This window comes from Pistacia vera, unplaced genomic scaffold (assembly GCF_008641045.1).
Source record: "Pistacia vera cultivar Batoury unplaced genomic scaffold, PisVer_v2 Contig265, whole genome shotgun sequence".
NCBI lineage: Eukaryota > Viridiplantae > Streptophyta > Magnoliopsida > Sapindales > Anacardiaceae > Pistacia > Pistacia vera.
Window position 1 is genome coordinate 1,455,929 of NW_022196074.1, and position 26,623 is coordinate 1,482,551.

Genomic DNA, 26,623 nt, shown 5'->3' on the forward strand with positions numbered 1-26,623 from the left:
TGGTTGATGGCAGAAGCAGCATAACTATATTATGCTTCTACTGTAGAATATGCCACCACTTCTTGCTTTTTAGATATCCAACTTATGGCACCTAAATTTAAGAAAAAAACATAACTTGAGATGCTCTTTATGTCGTCTAGAAAGCCACCCCAATCACTGTTGGAGAAGCCATACAAGTTGAACTCAGCTGATCTCCTATACCATATCCCCAAATTAGCAAACCCTCTGATATATCTAAGAACCCTTTTTCATGCTTTCAAGTGCAGCTCACTTGGTCCACTCATGAATCTTGATAGCAGGATAGCTGCATACATAATGTCAGGCCTTGTTGCTGCTAAGTACAACAAGCACCCAACCATAGTTCTATATCTGGTTTCATCCACTTTAGCAACTCCATCTTCTCTACATAACTTCTGATTTTGCACCAAGGGTGTGCTAACTGACTTGCAGTTTTCCATCCCAAATTTCTTGAGTAATTCATGTGCATATTTCCTTTAGGAGATGAAGATACCATTAGGAGATTGATACACCTCCATTCAATCAATCATCTTAAATTCATTATGCATCTCAGCTTTAAATTCATTCAGCCGAGAGGAATCACTCCTTGTCACCAAGAGGTCATCAACATATAGAGATACAATTGTCATCTCATCTCCTATCTCTCTAACATATAAAGTATGCTCATTTAGACTCCTTGCAAACCCCAAACTGATTAGGTACTCATTGATCCTGCTATACCAGGCCCTTGGAGCCTGTTTCAGGCCATATAAGGCCTTTGTCAAAAGATAGACCTTGTCTTCTTTCCCTTTAACTTCATACCCTTGAGGTTGCTTAACAAATATCTCTTCATCAAGCCACCCATTTAGGAAAGTTGACTTGATATCAAGCTGGAAAATTTTCCACTTGAATTAGGCTGTAAGTGCTAGGAGAAGTCTTATTGTGTCATGCCTTGCAACAGGTACAAAAGTATCTAAAAAATCCACTCCATATTGCTGGGCATATCCCTTTACCATAAGCCTGCTTTATACCTATTGACTGAACCATCTGAATTTTGTTTCTTTTTGTAAACCCACTTCACTTGGATGACTTTTCTCCCGATGAGTTTGTCCACTAATTCTCAGGTGGCATTTTTCCCAATCATGCCTAACTCCTCTTCCATTGCTGCCCTCCATTCTTTTACTTTGGCAACCTCAAAATAGGAAGTAGGTTCCATCAAAGCTACATTGCACCTTTCATAAATATCTGTCAACAACCTTGTACCCTTGACAGGAGCTTATGCTTTAGAGTCTAAACTGCCATCTGAAGCTTCCTGGTTGTCCAAGGGATCTCCTCGTGGCTCTTGTATTTCTTTGCTCTCTACTTCATTTCTTTCCCAATTCCATGTAGAGGCTTCATCAACTCTTACATCTCTATTGACAAGGAACTTCTTGGTCTTAGGATTATAAATCCTATAAGCCGTGGACAGGTTGTTGTATCCCACCAAAATCCATGTCTCTACCTTTTCATCCAATTTGCTCTTTTTGCTTGCTGGAATATGAGCATAACAAATGCTCCCAAATATCTTCAGATTATCAATACTTGGCTTCACACCATGCCAAGCTTCAAAAGGTGTCTTGGTATCTAGAGCTTTTGTTGGCAGCCTGTTGAGTAAAACTGTTGTATTCACTAGGGGTGTTCGGTTCCGGGTACCCCGCACTTTTTGAAGGAACCAGAACTAGAACCAGAACCAGAACCAGAACCGACGGTTCCTTGAAATTTGGAACCAAAACCGGAACCAACTAGGTACCCAGAACCAGAACCAGAACCTGTAACAACGGTTCCGGTTTCGATTCCGGTTCTGGGTACCCTATAAAATTACAATGACCCCCTAAAAGTTTTTAAATGGCAAAAAAACCCTTAAAAACTTACAAATACCCCCCCACTTGGCACTTGTTAACAAAAATAAAATTACAAATTATAAATTCAAAATTACAAACTCCATTACTTTGTAAAGGTAGAGTCACAAAAGTCAAACCAACTTACTTTAAATGTTATAAAATATAAATATAAGTGTATTCATATTAATTTTTCTACAACAGTTTTTATTAACCCCCCTAATATTTAATTTTATTTTATATTAGTCTCGGTTCCTGGTTCCTGGTTCCGGTTCCTAACTATAGGAATCAAAACCGGAACCGGAACCGCACAGTAACGGTTCCAAAAATTTGGAACCGGAACCTACCCATTGACGATTGGTTATGGGTAGGAACCAGAACCAAACCCAGGGTATCCGCCGGTTCCGGTTCCAACCGATTCTTTTGAACACCCCTAGTATTCACAGCTTCAACCCAAAAACACTTAAGAAAGTTCTTCTCATACAACATGCACCTAGACATCTCCATCACAGTTCTGTTTTTTCTCTCACTTACACAATTCTGCTGTGGTGTGTATGGACTGCTCAATTGGTGTCTTATTCCAACTCTTGCATACACTTCTTCAAACTGATGTGAGGTGTATTCGGAGCCATTATCACTTCTGATTGTCTCCAAGGTTAAACCAGTTTGGTTCTCCACCAATTCTTTGATTTTCTTAAACATTTCTGCCACCTCACTCTTTTGTTTCAAGAAGAACACCCAACACATCCAGGAAAAAATATCTATAAACAAGAGGAAGTATCTACTTCCACTCAGTGATGGTGTTTGCATGGGGCCACACACATCAGTGTGTACAAGCTGGAGCTTCTCAGCAGCTCTCTAAGCTTGATTTGCTAGAAATAGTTGCCTGCTAAGTTTGCCAAGTTGATAGACTTTGCAAACTCCTCATTTCTTCTCAATTATGGGCAGGTTATCCATTAGGTTGTTCTTCTTCATTTGCACCAGGCCAATATAGTGATAGTGGCTAAGCCTTTTATGGCACATTTATGTCTCATCAAGTTTGACAGATAAGGCTTGAGAGGTTGAATTCCTCCACCCTACTGGGAAGCTTTTCCCCAGCATTCCTACTCTAATTACTTTATTCCCATGCCTATCTTCTACAATGCAAGACATATTCTAGAAATGCAAGGAGTAATTCTTCTCTAGCATTTGGCCCACACTTAACAGACTTTGGTTTATTTTAGGAACATATAAGACATTTGAAATAAACTTTGTACTTGAAGGAGTTTGAACAGTAATCTTGCCTCTTCCCTTGACATCAACATTGTCTCCATTTCCAATCTTTACTTTAGACTGATAGGAGTGATCAATTTCCACAAAGTTGGCTAGGTTTGGAGTTATGTGGTTTGTGCACCCACTGTCTATCAACTAGACTTCACCAGGATTTTTCAATTTCGAGCAAGAGGCCATGAAGAGTTGTTCAGTCTCTTGACTTGGCTGCTGATTCTCCACCACTTGTGCCGACTGCTCTTGCTGATCTCCCTTATTTTTGCAAACCTTTTCTATATGCCCAAATTGCTTGCATGACCTGCATTGTATGCCAGGTCTGAACCAGCATCTGCTTTCAGAATGGTTCGTCTTTTTACAATGTGGGTAGGGTGGAAATGACCTCAAACCACCATGCTTTCCTCCCTAGTAAAAGCTCTGATCTTTTCCCTTCTTTTCACCAGCAGCTCGCTTATTTCCTCCTTGGTATACTCTTCCCTTTTGACTAGCAACCGTAGCCCCCTCACTGGAGTCCTCCTGCCTTAGCATTCTCCTCTGCTCCTAAGCTTGAAGTGCATGCGCAAGCTGAGCCAAACTGATCTGGGACAGATCCTTTGAGTCTTCTAGTGAGGAGATTTTTGCCTCAAATCTCTCTGGCAAACTGACTAAGACCTTTTCCACTATTCTTTTGTCAGTCAGCTCTTCACCCAGCAGCCTTATCTTATTCACAACATTCATTAGCCTATCCATATACTCCTTGATAGACTTAGCCTCTTGCATTTTAAGCATCTCAAATTCTCTCCTCAAATTGAGGACTTGCATGTTACAAGTCTGACTACTTCCTCCAAACTCCTCCTTGAGCTTATCCCAAGCTTTTTTGGGATGATCCTGGAGAAAACTTGGTCAGTGACAGCTGAATGTATGCATGACAAAGCTCTTGGAGCTTTTGCTAACTCTTCTTCATGAATTCTTATCTGGTTCAGTGTCGGGTTTGGTCCAAGCTGAGGAATTTGCCTCTCCTCCTCCACACATTGCCACAATCCATGACCTCTCAAATAAGTCTTCATTTTGATAGCCCAAACATGGAATTGATCACCGTTGAAGATAGGTGGAGAAAGTGGAGTTGGGTTTGATGCCATGAAGAAGTTTACGTATGGTGTTTAGGTCCTGAAAGATCAAGGATGACTCTGATACCAATTGTAGGTTTTTGGAGTTGGATTATGCTAAGAGAATGAAGGCTTAAGTGCACGTGAGAGAGAGTTATAGAGAGGGAAACTTTGAAATACAAATCTGCTCTGTTTTTCATTCATAGAACAGGGGTGTTTTATACACAAACATTTCACTGTTTCAACAACTATGCAATGAATATTTTAAGCAAATACAATACTAACCATACAACTCTAACTAATGCTTATACACTATATCAAAAGAAGCCTTAATCACCGGTTGTCATTACCTAATAACATAACATTAATATTTCAAAAACAAATAGCTACATCATTTGAAAAACAGCCCAGCACATTCAAACTTGGCGCCAAAATACACACTTTGAGCAGCAAACTTTTCCAGGAAAGTATCACAAGTTTTAACAAAGACATAGATGGGATTATGCTGGAGTTGATACATAGGCAAGACCATCAACCTTCGAAGAAGAAGATATTACTATTGAAAGTTTAGTGACATTGAAATGATTTGTACATCCAATTTTAGTTGGTAACATCTCTAACATTATACAAGATGTTTTGATCCGATCTAATTTTGCTAACATCAACACGGGGTTTTTGTGTTTGCATTAAAGCCATGTCAACATCACAAGAACTAAGAAAGGACCAAAACACAAAATCACTTGAACAAACTATATTCAAATGTAGCAATATTCCACGTTACATGTTATCAATTGTATAACCAACCTTATTATTAATATTTTAATGTTTCAATTCAATTAAAAACTTGTAAATTTGGTCCAAGATTACGTGACACGCAAAACTGGGTTAGCTTCAGACCATCACCTGCCTTTCTTTTAATGGCTTGAACAAGCTAAATTGTTAAGTGGAACATTAGTTAAATTAAAATTTTTGGAAGTTATTGCACGCATAAATATCTCAATCTAGCACTTAATTTCTGTCAACTCAGCCCCAATTATTGATCAACTAAATTCATTGTAATACGTTTAGACTAAAGCTAAGGTTGTTCAGTGTGTGTGAAAGGGGGTCTACAGAGAATCAGCCATTGTTAATGGTGTTAGACTCGCATTCTAGGATACCCGACTTGTCCGAAATGATCGAGGAGTTTTTGGAACTGTTGAAGAATGTGATATCATACTGGAAATGATGAAGTTGACTGAAAGTGGAGTTGCAAGTTTTTGGCGCCACGGTTTGAACTTCTGCTGTGCATGGAGTAGTAGTTTTTTGGTCACTATTTAGAATGACGTTAATGATGTGTTTAGGTGAATTAGGTCTGGTTAAGTGATGTATTTGATATGTTTGTAAGTGTATTAGTTGAATGTGCTGAGTTCAAATTCAAATTTGTAAAATATTAGGTGAAACAGTGGACTAGTTTGTGTATAAATTACCCTTGTTTTTTTAATGCAAAACAGAGCAATATTCAACTAGTTGTCTCTCTCTCTTTACTGAATTTTGTCTTACTTAGCATTCTCCAGGAAAACCAACAGGAACATAGTGTTGAAAACAGAGCCAAACACACACAATAAAGAAAACAGAAAAGTAAAGTGAACATATGATTTACCCTAATTCATTCCAAGTAAGGAATTACATTCAACATTCAAATAGAAAATTTTATTGAGTATCAAAACTGTTGGAATTTAGAAGCCAAGAAAATAAAGTCTTATGGCTTCTAAATTCAGTGAAGGAAAAATCTAAAACAATAAATTTCACTTTCATATTTTCTCTCAATATTTTTCCTTAATACATTCATCTTAGGATTCCTTTTTATAGAGTTGCAAAGGGATAACATTAAACAACTGCATTTCAGATTGAAACATGCAGTTAATAAAAGTTTCAAATTCATGAAAATTGAAAGTAACAGAATTTTAATTAAACTAAAACTGCACTTCAGGTCATGCCGGTCTTCCTTGCTGCCGTGGCAATACTTTTCTTATGCTGCAACATATTAATTTTCTAACAAAAGATTCATACTTCAACAAAAACTCTGCAGCAATTGGGTGGGAATGAGTTTGCATTGGATATGGTGGTTATTGTTTGGATTGTTCACCTTCTTCGTTTTCATGTTTACTGGACATTAATGTTTAGTGGACATTTGGGTGCTTTAGAGCTCGCCGGGGCCTCCATTGCAAGTGTTGGAATTCAAGGTCTCGCTTATGGAATTATGGTGCATGTCTTTAACTGCTTGATAGAAAGGAACCAAGTGTGAGTTTTATTAATGTTTTTGAAGCTTTTCAAAAGTTGAAATTAATTTTTTTCTATCCTGGAATAAAATAAATAAAACAATTTTCTGCATAACAGACAAATATTTTGATTATGGAGAATAAGATGCATATGTCTTGTCCTTCCTCATCTGCCGTGTCTCTGTTTTCAGGAAATGGAGAAACATGTGTTTCTCCAAACAAAACCATTTCTTTTTCTAACTCTCAAATGGGTCCTCTTCGTAAAAAGTATATGTTCTTAATTTTCTTTTAAATTTTGTTTTACTTGACTACTTTTTTTTTTGAAAAAAAAAAAAAAACAACAGTTGGGCATGGCTGGTGCATTTCAAACCGTATGTGGCCAAGAAATATTCGGAAATTGGCATCATTTGGCAAAAGAGCAATTGTCTTGCACGTGGGGGCAGCTGTATTCCTCACATGTTTGTATTGTCCGGTCCTCAAAGCAATGGGCCAATCAGAAAGCATAGCCGAGCAGGGCCAAGTTTTCGCTCACGGTTTGATCCCTCAACTTTATGCAAATTCACTGAGCTGCCCAATGCAACGTTTCCTTCAAGCACAGAACATAGTAAACCCTTTGGCATATATGTCTGTTGGGGTATTTTTGCTGCACATGCTGTTGACATGGATTGTTGTTTATGTCTTGGACTATGGCCTGATAGGAGCAGCTCTCACGCTGAGTTTCTCTTGGTGGCTGCTTGCTATTATAAGTGGTCTATACATTGTTTTAAGTCCATCTTGCAAAGAAACCTGGTCTGGCTTGTCTATAAAAGCGTTCAGAGGAATATGGCCCTATTTCAAGCTTACTATTGCTTCTGCTGTTATGCTTTGGTTTGTGATTCAACTCTGTCTGTCTCAGTCTTTACCTAGTTTGGGTATTTTATATAATTACTTTTGTTGGACATATTAAACCTTTTTCTTATTTATTTTCATTTTGGAGATTTGGTACCGCCAAGGACAGGTACCTATATCTGGACTTCTCCCTAATCGTACCATCTCACTAGACTCCATTTCCATTTGGTGTGTCACTGTTTCAACATACGCTCTTTCCAAATTTTACGCTTACATGTAGCTCTAATGTGATGTATTTTCAGTATGAATTACCTCAACATATTTATGCTAGGCCTTGCCAACGGATCCAGGTTAGTGAAACTCTTCAGATTTAGTTATTCCAATCGTTTGCATCAAAATTTTCATTTCCTTGTCTTCAAACTGACTGCCGTGTTCGGGTGAGTGATGAACTTGGAGCAGGACATGCCAGAGTTGCAAAATTTTCGATAGTAGTAGTGACCACGACGAGCGTCTTCATCAGTATAGTTTTCAGTGCAATAGTTTTAATATTCGAGTAAATTCTTCACATCTGATTCTGAAGACTCCACTACTTGCATATCTGTTTTCTTTTCTTGAATGGGATTCAACCTATACTTTCAGGTAAGTCAGTAAGGATGACGCTCTGCCTGCAAGTGGGATCATTGACCTTGGGTTTTAAGTTATAATTTACCCTCTTTTTGGGAATTTCAGGTGTGGCCGTTGGAAGTGGTTGCTTATGTTAATATAGCCTCCTACTACATTATCGGTCTCCCAATAGGATGCGTGATTAGCTTCAAAACTTCTTTAGGAGTATCAGTAAGTTGAAGATCTCTCTACTTGTTTAATGTTGGGGGTTGATCATTGGAGTTTTCTTGCAAACAGTAACTCTGTTTATTTTCACAGCCAGAACAAATTGGTAAGCTACAGGTTTTCATAAATTATGTAATCTATTAAACATGGGTTGCCTTTCTCACTGTTAGTAATGATTTTGTAGGTTGTGAGCGTGTGAAGAAGTCTTCAAACGACGAGACTTTAGACTTGGTGACTAACGCATGAAGACACCCCTGTTTCTTCATATGTGACTGTGGGTCAGTTGTGAGAAAAAAGAAGGTAATGAAAGAAGAGAAAATATTAGGTTTTATAGACCGTGGGTCAGTTGGACTGAAGATTATGTATGTCAGTTTGACCAGTCTTCTGATCAAATGAAAGTCCAAATCACTGAGCAGTTGGAATATCCTTTGTTCCATTTCATGGCTTCAAATAAAGTGGATCAAAACTCCGGCAACAAAGTTAACAGTTTTAACCATCCGTTGATATTGATATAAACGTACAAGCCAAAATTGACTCATTTTACATAGAATGAACGGCTTAGGACCCAATGGAATGATGATGATTTCATTTACACTAAGAGTGCGACTGATAACATTGAACGGTTTGTGTGTGATACAACTATACCAAGGGGCACAATCACAAATCAATTGTTTGTAGAGTTTGTACGCCTTTTTGATTTTGTTGATCAACGTTACAAAATATAAATTCATCTTGCCTTTCATGATAAGAAATGGCCTCTTCAGCATCATCTTCATCATCATCTTCCTCATCGACANATAACATACTGATCGAGGAACAGCACATGAAGTTGATTATGTACTTAAGGGAGGATTAGACCGAAAGCAGCAAGCAATAATGGAGTTTCTCTTCCTTGATATTTAAATAAATTTGTCCCTCACTTTTAATGTGTTAACCAAACTCGATTTAAGGGCTTCTAAATCATATAAACCAATAAACAATAGGTTTAATTAAACTCGTTTTCCTCAACTAACGTGAGCATCGTGTATAATTATTGAACCGGTTAAGATTCGCAATCTTTAATGAAAAAAAATGGAGTAATAAACGTGTAACCAATCATGTTCATTTGATGAGATTACACTTTTCCTTGGAAGAAGATTCGATTACTATAATATCACATAGACCTCTGAGTCTGCGCCCTGTCCACATGCATGCAGAGGTGTAATATCTAACATACTGTCTATTTTGTAAGCCATAGCAGAAGAGAAGAGTTGTGTTGTTTGTTTGTTTTGGTTTTTGTTTGAAAATGGAGGGAGAAAAAAAAAGCAGTAAGGTGAAGAGAAAGAAGGGGTCTGTACTGTCCATTTTCATGCAATCAGACGGTGTGGATATGTTGTTGATGGGTTTGGGATTCATCGGAGCCGTTGGCGAAGGATTCTCTCCACCTTTAGTGCTGTTTGTGACGGGTAAAGTGATGAACAGTTTTGGCACTGCACCAACGCATAACATAGAGTCGTTCACCCATGAGATTAAGAAGGTTTCATGCTTTCCTTCTCTTCTAGTTACATATATATGTTTGTTTATTATTTCTCTTGGACCTGCAAACATAGAAGGCTAACTGGAGTTTCATACTGTGGTGGCAGAATTCAGTGCTTATGTTGTACATAGCTTGTGGAAGATTGCTTGCTGGTTTCCTAGGTGGGTTCCAAAAATTTTATCATTTATTTCTTTAATATTTCAATACTTTGTTTTTCTTTCATAGATTGATGGTAATGTCCAATTGTCCATACATTAATTAACTTTTGGGAAATGGTAGAGGGATATTGTTGGACAAGAACAGGTGAAAGGCAAGCCACAAGGATGAGAGCTAAATATTTGAAAGCAGTGTTAAGGCAAGATGTTGAATACTTTGATTTGCGTGTCACCAGCACCGCAGAAGTCATCACAAGCGTCTCTAATGATAGTTTTGTCATTCAAGATGTTATCAGTGAAAAGGTTTTGCTTTCTGATATGAGATTACTTTTTTGAATAATTGACCAATTAAGATTTTAACTCTCTGAGTATTAATGTGACAACTCCCAAACTTTTTGGTCAATGCTGCTACATTTATTGGAGGCTATGTGATAGGATTCTTGTTGCTATGGAGGCTAACCATTGTTATATTTCCCTCCGTTCTGCTTCTGGTAATTCCTGGAATGATTTGTGGAAGGGCTGTGATGAATTTAGCAAGGAAGATGGCAGATGAGTACAACAAGGCTGGAACAATTGCGGAACAGGCAATCTCTTCTATAAGAACTGTTTATTCATTTGTTGGTGAAACCAAAACCATCAACGAATTCTCTTCGGCCCTGGAAGGCTTAGTCAAATTGGGGGTAAAACAAGGCTTGGCTACAGGATGGGCTGTTGGAAGCAACAGCATCGTTTATGCTATTTGGTCTTTCGTAGCATATTATGGTACTAGAATGGTTATGTACCATGGTGCTCAAGGAGGAACCGTGTTTGTCGTCGCTACCACCATCACCACTGGTGGCCAGTAAGTATTATCTTTTGACTTGGAAGAAAATACGAAAATTACACAAAAAATTATCATCCATATACATAACAAATTCCCACATATATTTATGGGGAAGGTTTGGGAACACCACATTTTTAACCTAAAAATATGATACAATTTATGAGTTATTGGATCAAAACATTTTATATGATCGAGATTCGATACAACTTGCATAATTAATACTTAACGTATTTATTTAAAATTGATATATAATAAGTTTTTCTTGATCAGGGTGTTGGGAAATGGTTTATCTAACTTGAAGTCCATAGCAGAAGCAATGGCAACAGCCGAGCGAATGATGGAGGTGATGAAAAGAGTACCCAAGATTGATTCAGATAATATGGAAGGCCAAATCCTGGAGAATGTTTTAGGAGAAGTTGAGTTTAGGCATGTGGAATTTGAATACCCATCAAGGCCTGAAAGCATAATATTGAAAGATTTTAGCATAAAAATGCCAGCAGGAAAGACAATGGCCTTAGTGGGAGGTAGTGGCTCAGGGAAATCCACAGTAATTTCACTATTACAAAGGTTTTATGACCCACTTGGAGGTGAAATTCTTCTTGATGGAGTTGCTATTGATAAATTACAACTCAAGTGGCTAAGGTCACTAATGGGTTTGGTGAGCCAAGAGCCTGTACTATTTGCAACAACAATTAAAGAGAACATACTTTTTGGCAAAGAAGATGCCGCAATGGAAGAGATTATTGAAGCAGCCAAAGCTTCCAATGCTCATAATTTCATCTGCCAGTTGCCTCAGCAGTATGATACTCAGGTTGGTTTTTGCTTGTCCAATATCTTGTAGGTCTCAGGGCAAATAGTGTATCAATATTCTTCAAATGTATATAACCGTTAGATGTAATTTTTTTGTTTCTTATTAACTGTGAATCACAACCATGATTTAATGAAAATTTGATGTATGAAAATAATAATATGAACAGGTGGGAGAGAGAGGAGTTCAATTGTCAGGTGGGCAAAAACAAAGAATTGCCATTGCACGAGCGATAATCAAAGCACCCAGAATCCTTCTCTTAGACGAGGCAACAAGCGCACTCGACTCGAAATCTGAGCGAGTTGTTCAAGAAGCCCTTGACAACGCCGCTATTGGACGCACCACTATCATCATTGCTCATCGTCTCTCCACCATCCGCTTCGCCGACGTGATTGCTGTCATCCAAAATGGCCATGTCATGGAAACAGGTTCCCATGATGAGCTTATGCAAGACGAAAATGGTCTTTATACTTCACTTGTTCGTCTTCAACAAACTGAAAAAGAACAAAAAACAACCCCAGACGAGATGATGTTGACAAATCTCACTTCCTCAACCATGAATGACTCATCTTTCAGATCAAGTTTGGAAGTAAAGTCTAGAAGACTTGATGATGATGATCAAAGAGAGAGAAACGTAAAAGATTACAAGGTCAAGTTGCCTTCGCCATCTTTTACGAGATTGTTAGCTTTGAATCTACCTGAGTGGAAGCAAGCAAGCTTTGGGTGTTTAAGCGCAATCTTTTCTGGTGCTGTGCAACCTGTTTTTGCCTTTATCAGAGCGTCTACGGTCGATGTTTTCTTCTTGAAAGATCATGATAAGATGAAAGAGAAGACGAAGATTTATGCTTTGTGTATGATTGGGTTAGGAGTGTTCTCTTTGTTGGTTAATTTAAGCCAATCTTACAATTTTTCTTACATGGGGGAGCACTTAACCAAGAGGATCAGAGAGAGAGTGTTTTCAAAGATACTCACTTTTGAAGTTGGATGGTTTGATCAGGAAGACAACTCTAGTGGTGCTACTTTCTCCCGACTAGCTAAAGATGCAAATGTGGTAAGTATTAATTTATAGCTTTTAATTAATATGTTATAAAATTAGGAAAATTTGATTTACAGTTTGGACCTTGTTGTAGGGGAGATCTTTGGTGGGTGATCGTATGTCTCTTATTGTACAAACTGTATCGGCTGTAGCCATAGCTTTCACTATGGGTTTGGTCATTGCATGGAGGTTTGCTTTGGTGATGATGGCAGTCCAGCCACTCATGATAGTATGCTTTTATTCTAGGAAAGTTCTACTTAAAAATATGTCAAAGAAGGCTAAAAAAGCACAAGATGAGAGCAGCAAGCTGGCTGCGGAAGCTGTCTCCAACTTGAGAACCATCACGGCCTTCTCATCCCAAGATAGAATTCTGAAGAGGCTTGAAAAGGCCCAAGAAGGGCCACGAAGAGAGAATGTTCGACAATCATGGTATGCAGGTATAGGCCTCGCCTTCTCCCAGAGCCTGTCATCTTGCACCTGGGCTTGGTATTTCTGGTACGGTGGCAAGCTCATGAGAGAGGGCTACATCACTTCCAGGGCCTTTTTGCAGACCACCTTAATCCTTGTGAGCACAGGAATTCTCATTGCTACTGCTGGTAGTACCACCACAGATCTTGCAAAAGGCTCAGATGCTATAAGATCAATCTTTGCTGTATTAGATCGGCATACAAGAATTAACCCTGAAGATTCTGAAGGCTACCAACCTGAAAAAATGACAGGCCATATAGAATTCCAAGATGTATGTTTTGCATACCCTGCTAGACCTGATGTGATGATTTTCAAAGGCTTTTCTATCAACATTGAAGCTGGAAAATCAATTGCATTAGTCGGACAAAGTGGATCAGGAAAATCAACGATTATCAGTTTAATCGAACGGTTTTATGATCCTCTTAGAGGTATAGTAAAAATTGATGGTCGAGATATTAGATCGTACAATCTTAAATCATTGAGAAGACACATTGCACTTGTTAGTCAAGAGCCTACATTATTTGCTGGTACTATTAGAGAAAACATTATCTATGGTGCAGCTGACAACATAGATGAATTTGAGATAACTGAGGCAGCTAAGGCCGCCAATGCTCATGATTTCATAGCTGGATTGAATGACGGATATGACACATGGTGTGGGGAAAGAGGAGTACAATTATCAGGAGGTCAAAAGCAGCGTATTGCATTAGCTCGAGCAATATTGAAAAATGCTACAGTATTATTATTAGATGAAGCAACTAGCGCGCTTGACAGTCAATCTGAGAAACTAGTACAAGATGCACTTGAGCAGATGATGATTGGAAGAACTAGTGTTGTGGTAGCACATAGATTAAGTACCATACAAACTTGTGATCTCATCGTTGTATTGGATAAAGGGCATGTCGTGGAGAAAGGGAACCACCATTCTTTGTTGGCCAAAGGACGCATGGGAGCTTACTACTCATTAGTTAGCCTGCAAAGGACACCAAATAGTAACACTCACTCAACAATCAATTAGATTTTATGAACAAGTGAAATTAGAATTCTCCCTTTTAGCCCCCTCTGGAGCAGCTACTCATTTAAGAAGATTACACTTTCGATTTTACATGTAAGGAGAAGGATTTATCTTCATTATTTTTATAGTCCTTCGTTAAATTTAAAAAAGAAAAAAACTGCAAATGATTGCTATTGACCTGCGCAAAATTTCCATTTTGATCAGCTTATGAGACGGAAGCTTTCCTCAATTTCTTCAATGTTTCTTACTAATCCAGCAAACCTAGATATTCTTACTAATTATATGATCACTCAAAAAGATTTGTTACAGCCAAAGGGTGTCGATCAGTCGATGGATTTTGTTGGCAGAGTCCCTTTAATACTTAAATCAGATATTAAGATCGAAAAACCTGAAGCCCATATCACAACATGGTGGGGTTAAAGGGTCTATTAATTGGACATAATATTATTAACTGTTAATCTTATTCATGATCCACTGTTTGATAGATGACACAAATTTCCTCAACTTTATATAGATAATAGTGTTGGTGGGTTGCTCTTTTTCAACTTTATAAGAGCTACAATACCAAAGTTTTAGTCAATATATGTTTAATTGGTATATATATAGGAAGAACTTTGTTTATTCTTGTATTTCTTTCTAGAATCCAAAATCATATCGAACTGACGGTATGCTTTTCAATCAACCTTCAGATCACGAATTCACGTCACGTGCATGTCGTTTCATTTAGAGTTAAACTTTTATAAATTTGTCATTATAAATATATAAGCTTACTTGAGTGGATTCAATATGAATTTAAATAAGGTTAAAATTATAAAATACTATATAATATAAAGTCTTTTTTCATTTTTTTCAAAGTTTGAATAGATTTAATTCAACCCATATATTATAGCGTGGTTACGTCCGTGGACGTAGGGTTTGCATTAAACATCTGAACCATGATTGTTAATATCCTATGATACCCAATACTTATCATAAGATACGATTCGATACAGATCGCCAACGATACGTATCAGATAGTGTATCCTAAACCATTCGATACATTGATATGTATCCTATGATACGATACGTATCTGTTCGTATCCTTAAAAATATCGATATAAATCGATACGACTTTATTAATTTGGGTCAAATGTCCAAAAAAAAAATTCAGGTCGAAACCGGGTCACCCAACCAGATTCACTAAAACCTGTCCAAATTTACCTATTTTGCATGGAGAAAGTGAAAAGGAATATATATTGCCAATTTTACATGATAATAATAATATAAGTGAAGATATAAATATTGACATTCACCTTGGAATTTTGTGATTAATTTTAATTATGTAATATCGTAATTTAAAGTCAATAATACCACAAAATTCTTTAATTAATTTTGGGGATTATATTAATTTTTAGAAAATTTTGATTATTTTATTAATTTTTTTGAAAAAGACGTATCTTACTATACAATATGATACGATACGCGATATACGATTCAAAAAATTAGGTTTTTGATACACGATACGATACACGATTTGATAACTATGATCTGAACCACTTTAAAATTCTATTAACATTTATGCTTTCAATTTATTCATTGATTCAATATCGCATCATGGATTTTATACAATCCTTTGCATAGATTTCACCAAAGTAATTTACGTAGATCTCGTCGGCTGGTGGGAATCTTAGCATCAACATTGTATAATCCCTTAACTACACAAATATTAATAATTTTACTGTATATGATCTTGCACAGCGTACTGATCAAGGAAAAGCACATGAAGTTAATTACTTACTTTATTGTTAATTAATTACTTGTTAGTGGATGACTAATGAGAAATGAAGAAATTAAAGGAGGATTAGACAGAAAGAAACAAGCAATAATGGAGTTTCCTTGAAAGATGAACATAAACAATAGGTTTACTTCAACTCATTATCGTTGATTAACATGAGCATCGTACATAATTAATGAATCGATGAAGATACGCAATCTTTGATGGAGAAAAAATGGAGAAGTTATAAACCTGTAACCAATCAAATTCATTTGTGATTAAAGTATTTCCTTGGAAGATGTTCAAGTACTACAACATATATATATCACCTAGACCTCTGAGTCTGCGCCCTGTCCACATGCATGCAGAAGTGTATTATAAAATCTAACATAGTATTGATTTTGTAAGCCAAAGAAGAAGGGAAGAGTTTTGTCTTGTTTGTTTTGGTTTTTGTGTGAAAATGTGTGGAAAAAGAAAAGGCGGCGAGGTGAAGAGAAAGAAGGGGTCTGTTCTATCGATTTTCATGCAAGCAGACGGTGTGGATATGTTGTTGATGGTTCTGGGATTCATCGGAGCCGTTTGCGATGGCTTCACTACTCCTGTACTGGTGTTTGTAATGGGTAAATTGATGAACAGTTTTGGCTCTGTGTCAACTGATAATCTAAAGTCGTTCACTCATGACATTAACAAGGTTTCATACTTTCCTTCTTTTAAAATTACATATGTTTAAACGTACGTAAAAGCCTGACTTGAGTTTCATTCTGTGGTGGCAGAATGCAGTGATTATGTTGTACATATCTGGTGCCAGATGGTTTGTTTGTTTTCTAGGTGGGTTTTAAAAACTTGATAAATTAATGATTTCTTTATTGATTATTGTTGGTAGTTTCCTTATTTCATTAACTTTTGGGAAAATGTTAGAGGCATATTGTTGGACAAGAACGGGAGAAAGGCAAGCCACAAGAATGAGAGCTAAATATTTGAAAGCAGTGTTAAGGCAGGATGTGGAATACTTTGATTTGCATGTCACCAGCACAGCAGAGGTTATCACAAGCGTCGCTAATGATAGTCTTGTGATTCAAGATGTTATCAGCGAAAAGGTTTTCATCATCAATCTCATACTTTGTTCTAGTACAGAAAGAAACTGTTTCATTATTATTATTATTATTAACTCTCTTCACTCTCTGTGACAGCTTCCGAACTTTCTGGTGAATGTTGCCACATTTATCGGGAGCTATGTGGTAGGATTCTTGATACTATGGAGGCTAACCATTGTTATATTTCCCACTGTTCTGCTTCTGGTAATTCCTGGAATGATTTGTGGAAGGGCTGTGATGAATTTAGCAAGGAAAATGGCAGAAGAGTACAACAAGGCTGGAACAATTGCAGAACAGGCAATCTCTTCTATAAGAACTGTTTATTCATTTGTTGGTGAAACCAAAACCATCAACGAGTTCTCTTCGGCCCTTGAAGGCTTAGTCAATTTGGGGGTAAAGCAAGGATTGGCTAAAGGATGGGCTATTGGAAGCAGCAATATTAATTATGCTATTTGGTCTTTCATAGCTTATTATGGTAGTAGAATGGTCATGTACCATGGTGCTCAAGGAGGAAACGTGTATGCCGTTGGCACTGCCATTGCTCTTGGTGGCCAGTAAGTATTACCTTCTCACTTAAAAGAAAATACGAAATTTTACAAAAATTACCATCTATATACATATGAAAAAACAAGTTGTTCTTGATCAGGGCGTTAGGAANGAACAGGCAATCTCTTCTATAAGAACTGTTTATTCATTTGTTGGTGAAACCAAAACCATCAACGAGTTCTCTTCGGCCCTTGAAGGCTTAGTCAATTTGGGGGTAAAGCAAGGATTGGCTAAAGGATGGGCTATTGGAAGCAGCAATATTAATTATGCTATTTGGTCTTTCATAGCTTATTATGGTAGTAGAATGGTCATGTACCATGGTGCTCAAGGAGGAAACGTGTATGCCGTTGGCACTGCCATTGCTCTTGGTGGCCAGTAAGTATTACCTTCTCACTTAAAAGAAAATACGAAATTTTACAAAAATTACCATCTATATACATATGAAAAAACAAGTTGTTCTTGATCAGGGCGTTAGGAACTGGATTATCAAACCTGAAGTCCATATCAGAAGCACTATCAGCAGGAGAGCGTATAATGGAGGTTATAAAAAGAATTCCCAAGATTGATTCGTACAACATGGAAGGTCAAATTCTGGGTTCCGTTTCAGGCGAAGTTGAGTTTAGACATGTAGAATTTGCATACCCATCAAGGCCAGAAAGCATAATCTTCAAAGACTTATGCCTAAAAATTCCAGCTGGAAAGACAGTGGCCTTAGTGGGTGGTAGTGGCTCAGGAAAATCCACAGTAATTTCACTTTTACAGAGGTTTTATGACCCACTTGGAGGTGATATTCTTCTTGATGGAGTTGCTACTGATAAATTACAACTGAAGTGGCTGAGATCACAAATGGGTCTTGTGAGCCAAGAGCCTGTACTATTTGCCACCACAATTAAAGAAAACATCCTTTTCGGCAAGGAAGATGCCACAATGGAAGAGATTGTTGAAGCAGCGAAAGCTTCTAATGTTCATCGTTTTATCTCTCAGTTACCTCAGCAGTATGATACCCAGGTTAGTTTGTTTTATCTCTATCATCCATAGAATTACCTTTGAGATAAATAACCTTAAAAGGTGGCGTTTGGTTGGGTTATCTGGAATTATTTAGGTTAAGTCTTCTTTTATTAATTGATTATTATATTTAATTACTAAATAATATAAGATATCAATAATCTTTAAATATCAATAGTAGTTATTATTGGTAATATTGGAGGTAATCTGATTACCTCTATTTTCTTAGGTATTCTAAGATTACCTGGGTTATTTTTTTTGTTACAATTCTATCCCTTATTAATAAAATTTTAGGACAATAATATCTTTATTTTTTTAATTTATTTACATGAATATGACTTTTACTATTTCACCCCAATTAATTAACATTTTGGACAAAATTACCCTTGAATTCAAAACAAATTACAGCCCACCCAGGTCACCCCCTCCCACCCACCTGCCATAGCCTGTCGTTGGCAACCACCACCGCGACCAGCAACTGTCACAGTCGGAATGGCTCACGGAAGGCCGAAAATGGCCGTCGTGCGACGATATGGCCATTTCTGGCCAGAGATCTGGCCAGACGTGACAAATTTGGTCGTTGGTCTGGCCGGAAATGGCCATACGAAGCACGTATGCCATTTCTTGCCTTCCGTGTGCCGTTAGGTTGCTAACTGCCGGCGGCCTGTGGTGGTTGCCGACGGCCGGCAGTGGCTCGGTTGGTAGGGGTGTTTTGTTGATTTTTCAAACTTTTATTTTCGGGTTGTTTTTGCTAAGTTTTTAAATGTAGGGGGGTTATAAGAATCCAAATAATAATCAATATTAAAAAATAATATAATAATAATATTTAATTAGAGGACAATTCAGTAATTTAAATAACATACTCACCAATTTATTCCTCCCAATCAAATATATTAATATAACATACCCACCAATTAACCAAATACATTTTCCCAAAGATTTCCAATAATCTTCACAGTAATCTATCTTTCTAGTAATCCAACATTCCCTGAACCAAACGCCCCCTAAAGATTAATAGGTATAAATTATTTTCATGTTTGTTTTATTCGGATTGTATAAATAATTAATGTGTTTGATTAATAGTAATTACAAAATATTAGATATTATTTTACTAAATGCCCTTTACATATACATAAGGTATTTTTATCCAAATAATTAATTAATGAGATTAAAAAATCATTCAATAAATTGGGTTAATTATTATTTGACATCAATAGAAGGGCATTTGTGTATGAAATTTTTATTAAGAGTCCAATTAGAACAAAAATAAGATTACCACGATAACCTTAACACACGTCTCTCTGAGTCGGTAATCAAATAATCTCGTATATGATCTGTCTTATAACTCATATTACTTGTGTGAAACCAAACAAGATAATAGTTGGATTAAAAGATAAATAATCGGAGTAATCTTCCGAAAGCCTTGTACAAACGCAGCCTAAAATTTAATGAAGAGAGGTTAGCTGAAGCTCTGTGATTTGAAAAATAGATTGAGTTAACATATTCCAGTAAATCAGAACCATGATTTAATCAAATTTTACATGTGACAATATGAACAGGTGGGGGAGAGAGGAGTTCAAATGTCAGGGGGGCAAAAACAAAGAATTGCCATTGCACGAGCTGTAATCAAAGCACCCAGAATTCTTCTCTTGGATGAGGCAACAAGCGCCCTCGACTCTGAATCTGAGCGTGTGGTGCAGGAAGCCTTAGACAACGCCGCTGTTGGACGCACCACTATCATCATCGCTCACCGTCTCTCAACCATCCGCTACGCCGATGTGATTGCCGTCATCCAAAATGACCATGTCATGGAAACAGGTTCCCACGACGAGCTTATCCAAGATGAAAATAGTCATTATACTTCACTTATTCATCTTCAACAAACTGAAAAAGAACAAACAACAACCCCAGACGAGACGATGTTGACAAACCTCACTTCTTCATCGATGAGTGACCCATCTTTCAGATCAAGCTTGGATGTAAACCCAAGAAGAGGTGATGATGATGATGAAGATGATGATCGAAGAAATAGTAATATAGAAGATTACAAGAAAAAGTTGCCTGCGCCATCGTTTAGAAGATTGTTAGCTTTGAATCTACCTGAGTGGAAGCAAGCAAGCTTAGGGTGTTTAAGTGCAATCTTGTACGGTGCTGTGCAACCTGTTTATTCCTTAATCATAGGGTCTATGGTAAATGTTTTTTTCTTGAAAGATCACAATGAGATTAAAGAGAAGACGAAGTTCTATGCTTTGTGTTTGATTGGGTTAGCATTGTTCTCTTTACTGGTTAATTTAAGCCAACATTACAATTTCGCGTACAAGGGAGAGTGCTTAACCAAGAGGATCAGAGAGAGGATGCTTTCAAAGATGCTCACTTTTGAAGTTGGATGGTTTGATCAAGATGAAAACTCAAGTGGTGCTATTTGCTCCCGACTAGCAAAAGATGCAAATGTGGTACGTATTAATCGAAAGTTTTTAACTAATATGTTATAAGACAAGTAAGAATCAACACTGAAAAATGGAAATTTATTTGATTGGCTGCAGGGGAGATCTTTAGTGGGTGATCGTATGTCTCTCCTTGTACAAACTGTATCGGCTGTATCCATAGCTTTCGCTTTGGGATTAGTCATTGCATGGAGGCTTGCTTTAGTTATGATAGCAGTCCAGCCGCTTTTGATAGTATGCTTTTATAGTAAGAAAGCTCTACTAAAAAATATGTCAAACAAGGCCATAAAAGCACAAGAAGAAAGTAGCAAGCTTGCTGCGGAAGCTGTTACCAACTTGAGAACCATCACAGCATTCTCCTCCCAAGACAGAATCCTGAAAATGCTAGAAAAAGCTCAGGAAGGTCCACGAAGAGAGAGTGTCAGACAATCATGGTATGCAGGAATCGGCCTTTCCTTCTCCCAAAGCTTAACATCTTGTACTTTGGCTTTGGATTTTTGGTATGGTGGCAAGCTTTTGACAGAGGGCTTCATCACTTCCCAGGGCTTTTTGGTGACCTTTTTGATCCTAGTGAGCACAGGCTATCTCATAGCTACTGCTGGTAGCATGACCACAGATCTTGTTAGAGGCTCAGATGCTGTAAGGTTAGTCTTTTCTGTATTAGATCGGTATACAAGAATTAAGCCTGACGATTCTGAGAGCTACCAACCTGAAAATATAACAGGTTATATAGAACTTCAAGATGTACATTTTGCATATCCCACTAGACCTGATGTGATAATTTTCAAAGGCTTTTCTATCAACATTGAAGCTGGAAAATCAATCGCATTGGTCGGACAAAGTGGATCTGGAAAATCAACGATTATCAGTTTAATCGAACGATTTTACGATCCTCTAAAAGGTGTGGTCAAAATTGATGGTCAAGATATTAGATCATACAACCTTAAGTCATTGAGAAGGCATATTGCACTTGTTAGTCAAGAGCCTACTTTGTTTTCTGGTACTATCAGAGAAAACATTATATATGGTGTACATAACGACATTGATGAATCACAGATCATTGAGGCAGCTAAAGCAGCCAATGCTCATACTTTCATAGCAGGATTGAATCACGGATATGATACCTGGTGTGGGGAAAGGGGGGTACAATTATCAGGAGGCCAAAAACAACGTATTGCGCTAGCTCGAGCTATATTGAAAAATGCTACAGTATTGCTATTAGATGAGGCAACCAGCGCTCTTGACAGTCAATCTGAGAAACTAGTGCAAGAGGCCCTTGAACACATGATGATTGGAAGAACTAGTGTGGTGGTAGCACATAGATTAAGTACCATACAAAATTGTGATCTCATCACTGTGTTAGATAAGGGACAAGTGGTCGAGAATGGAAACCACCAGTCCTTATTGGCCAAAGGTCCCACGGGAGCTTATTACACATTAGTTAGCCTCCAAAGGACACCGAATAGCTGTTCTGCAGCGTCGCAAGTGTAGCGGTTCTCCATCTCACTAACCAGCATCCGGCAGCCATAAATCCTTATGTTTTATTTCAATGTTTTCTCATTCAACCATTGAAATTTAGTTTGCTCTGATAGGCCATAACGTACCTGTGCAATGAGACCAGTGTTCCAATTTCTACAAAAGTTACTTTCCGATAAAATTTAACTTGAATGATACTAAAGTAGTATTACAATAAAAAGTAAATAAGATCCAAAGACCCCAATTACATACAGATTGGAAAATCCAAATTAAAAGTGAAGTTTGAATGAAGTGTTTTGTTTGAACAACATCCCAATATATATTTTTTTTTTATTCTGAAAAAATTTCTTTATGAACTTACAAATGAAGAAATTAATAGGAGAATTAGACGGAAAACAGAAAGCAATAACAGAGTTTCCTTGAAAGATGAGCATAAACAACAGGTTTAATTCAATACATTATCCTTACTTAACATGAGCATCGTGCTTAATTAATGAATGGATGAAGATTCTTTAATAAAGAAAAATGAAGGATAACATATACCTCTGAGTTTGCGCCATGTCCACATGCATGCAGAAGTGTATTATCTAACTCTTAATGTTGAAGATGATGATATCTTGCTGGAAATGATGAAGTCAACACATGTTGGGAGTTGCAAGTTTTTGGCGCCACGGTTTGAAATGGTGTTGTGTGTGAAGTTGCAGTTTTTTGGTCACTGTTTTAGAAAATATTTCAGTGATGTGTTTAGGTGAATTAGGTTGATAAAATGATGTATTTTGATATGTTTGTACGTCCATTAGTTGGAGTGCTTGGTTTAAATTTTAAATTTGTAACTTTAGGTGGAACAGTAGCAAGTTCTTGTATAAAAACTACCCCTGTTTTTTGAATGAAAAACAGAGCAAAATTTTAGTTTAGATTTTCTCTCTTTACAGCTCTCTCTCACCTCTGCTTTGGTCCTCTTTCCTTAGTATTCTCCAGCTCTAAAAACCAACAATTGGTATCGGAGCTGTTGTGATCTTTCAGGACCTGGAAAAACAGAAACCTCTTAACAAAACTCAACACCATACATAATCTGCTCCATGGCTTCAACTCCAGCTTCACTTTCTCCACTTATCTTCAATGGAGATCAGTTCCATGTAGGGCTGTCACGATGAAGACTTATTTAAGAGGCCATGGGTTGTGGCAATACGTGGAGGAGGAGAAGCAAGTTCCTCAGTTGGGAGCAAACCCCACACTAAACCAAATCAGGATTCATGAAGAGGAGATGTCTAAAGCACCAAGGGCCCTATCTTACATACACTCAGCAATGACAGACCAAGTCTTCACCAGGATTATGGCGTGTGAAACTCCCAAAGAGGCTTAGGATAAGCTTAAGGAGGAGTTTGGGGGCAACAATACAACACGTAGCATGTAAGTTCTAAACCTGAGAAGAGAATTTGAGATGCTTAAGATGCAAGAGGTTGAGTCTGTCATGGAGTATGTGGATAGGTTGATGAATGTGGTGAACAAGATTAAGCTACTTGGTGAAGAGTTGACTAACAAGAGGATAATAGAGAAGGTTTTGGTTAGTTTACCTGAGAGATTTGAGGCAAAAATCTCTTCACTTGAAGACTCCAAAGACCTATCCCAAATCAGCTTAGCAGAACTTGTGCATTCTCTTCAAGCATAAGAGCAGAGGAGGTTGTTGAGGCAGGAAGACTCAAGTGAAGGAGTCATGATAACAAGCCAAAACAGGGGGTATGCTGGAGAGAAGAAGGGAAAGGAGGATGTTAACAACGAAGGAGGAAAAAATGTGGGAATGAGAACCTTTCTTTCTTGTCCTCACTGCAAGAAAAAGAATCACTCTGAAAACAAATGCTGGTTCAGGCCTGGCATACAATGCAGGTCTTGTAAGCAGTTTGGACATGTAGAAAGGGTGTGCAAGAATAAAGAAGGGCAGCAGGAGCATCAATCCCAGGTAGTGGAGAATCAATAGCAGACTCAAGAAGCTGAGCAGCTGTTTATGGCTTCAGGATGTGTAGCTAATTGTGATCAAGAGGTGTGGTTAATTGACAGTGGTTGCACCAACCATATGACTCCCAACCTTGGTCATTATGTGAACTTGGATCAGAGTTATCGATCCAAAGTGAAGATAGGAAATGGAGAGCTGCTGGAGGTCAGAGGCAAGGGAAATGTTTCTGTCCAAACCAAGTCAGGTACCAAATTCATATCTGATGTTTTATTTGTTCCCAAAATTAGTCAAAGCTTGCTAAGTGTAAGACAAATGGTTGAGAGGAATTACTCTCTGCATTTTAAAAACTCAGCATGTGTTATTATAGAATGTGATGTGAATGAGTTAATAAGAGTTAGAATGCAAGGAAAAAGCTTCCCGGTTGAGTGGGGAAAGTTTGTTTTTTAAAACCATTCAGCTAACATAGTCAATAGAGATGTCAAGATGGACGAATGTGCTGTTTGGAATTTGGAAAAAAGTTAGGTTAAAGTCAAGCCAAGCTTCCAGCAAGATAGAATGCCCAAAAGTCAGATTGAAGAAGTGAATTAAGATGAAGTTGATGAAGTTCCAGTTAGAGGTACAAAGCCAATATCTGGAATTTATGAGAGGTGCAATGTGGCTGAGTTAGAACCAACAAGCTACAATGAGGCAGTCAAATCTGATGCTTGGAGAAGCTGCAATGGAGGAGGAGTTCTCTTTAATAGTGAAGAACAAGTTACAGATATAATGACCAAAGGTTTGTCCAAAGCCAAGTTTGAAGAGTTAAAGCTCAAACTTAGTGTTTCCAGCAAAGATATCAAGGAGGAGTGTTGAAGATGATGATATCTTGCTGGAAATGATGAAGTTAACACACGGTGGGAGTTGCAAGTTTTTGGCGCCACGGTTTGAAATGGTGTTGTGGGTGAAGTTGCAGTTTTTTGGTCACTGTTTTAGAAAATATTTTAGTGACGTGTTTAGGTGAATTAGGTTGATAAAATGATGTATTTTGATATGTTTGTACGTGCATTAGTTGGAGTGTTTGGTTTAAATTTTAAATTTGTAACTTTAGGTGGAACAGTAGCAAGTTCTTGTATAAAAACTACCCCTGTTTTTTGAATGAAAAACAGAGCAAAATTTNTATATGTTTAATATAAATATAATAACGGTCATAGTCCACTAAATGAATCGTAAACCCTATATGTTTAGCATAGCGTTAATCGCTAAACCGATGCTCTGAAATACAATAAATAATATCCGAATACATAGGAACACTTAACCGATTCTTTGCTTTTACTCCTGGTCACTTAAGTAATCAGTAATCGCTTAAGCGATCTAGCTCGCGGCAGATGCCCAGATCAAAAATCGCTTAAGCTATCCACTTGTATCGCTTAAGCGATTTTCGTGAAACACTCTTGATCGCTTAAGCGATCTCAAATCGCTTAAGCGATCTTGGCCAAGGCAGAATGAATCTGCCCAGATCTATAATCGCTTAAGCGATCTTATGTATCGCTTAAGCGATTCATTGCTTTTACTCCTGGTCGCTTAAGCGATCGGTAATCGCTTAAGCAATCTAGCTCTCTGCAGATGCCCAGATCAAAAATCACTTAAGCTATCCATTTGTATCGCTTAAGCGATTTTCGTAAAACACTCTTGATCGCTTAAGTGATCTCAAATCGCTTAAGCGATCTTGGCCAAGGCAAAATGAATCTGCCCAGATCTGAGATCGCTTAAGCGATGTTATGTATCGCTTAAGCGATGCTTCCTAAACGAGTCTCTGTCGCTTAAACGATTTAGGATCGCTTAAGCGATCTTTGTCAAGGCAGAATGAACATCTGCCCAGGTGGGTAATCGCTTAAGCGATCTGATGTATCGCTTAAGCGATGCTTCGTAATAGACTCTTGGTCGCTTAAGCGATTTGAGATCGCTTAAGCGATCATATATAGAAAAGTATTGGTCATTTGGGAAACATTTGTACATCACTCATTTCCCTCCCAAATCCGAAAAGAATTTGTATCAATCAAATTTATCACAAATCAAAATATAAGAGACATCAATGTAATCGAAACAGAAAATAAAAGATAGGCATGGGATGCGGCAAATATCGAAATANGTTTAAATTTTAAATTTGTAACTTTAGGTGGAACAGTAGCAAGTTCTTGTATAAAAACTACCCCTGTTTTTTGAATGAAAAACAGAGCAAAATTTCTGTTCAGATTTTCTCTCTTTACATCTCTCTCTCATGTCTGCTTTGTTCCTCTTTCCTTGGTATTCTCTAGCTCTAAAAACCAACACTTAACATAGTATAGATTTTGTAAGCCATAGCAGAAGAGAAGAGAGCTGTATTGTTTCTTTGTTTGTTTTGGTTTTTGTGTGAAA

General features: G+C 37.6%; 2 protein-coding genes and 1 pseudogene across 2 annotated transcripts; all 3 read left to right on the forward strand.

The window, feature by feature from the left end:
• Positions 1-6,323: 6,323 nt before the first annotated feature.
• On the forward strand, positions 6,324-8,385 carry LOC116133023 (annotated as a pseudogene).
• Positions 8,386-9,421: 1,036 nt separating this feature from the next.
• On the forward strand, positions 9,422-13,963 carry LOC116133025 (ABC transporter B family member 15-like; the record flags this gene model as incomplete). Its single annotated transcript, XM_031418696.1, has 7 exons — positions 9,422-9,655; positions 9,762-9,816; positions 9,935-10,111; positions 10,192-10,651; positions 10,904-11,444; positions 11,611-12,492; positions 12,572-13,963. Coding segments are annotated over 7 exons (3,741 nt in total), but the record flags the coding sequence as incomplete, so codon positions are not given.
• A 2,210-nt stretch (positions 13,964-16,173) lies between these two features.
• LOC116133026 (ABC transporter B family member 15-like) lies at positions 16,174-22,293 on the forward strand. Its single transcript, XM_031418697.1, has 7 exons — positions 16,174-16,404; positions 16,487-16,541; positions 16,632-16,810; positions 16,904-17,361; positions 17,821-18,361; positions 19,918-20,811; positions 20,902-22,293. Exons 1-7 carry the CDS (start codon positions 16,174-16,176, stop codon positions 22,291-22,293), a joined length of 3,750 nt encoding a protein of 1,249 aa, XP_031274557.1.
• Positions 22,294-26,623: the final 4,330 nt, after the last annotated feature.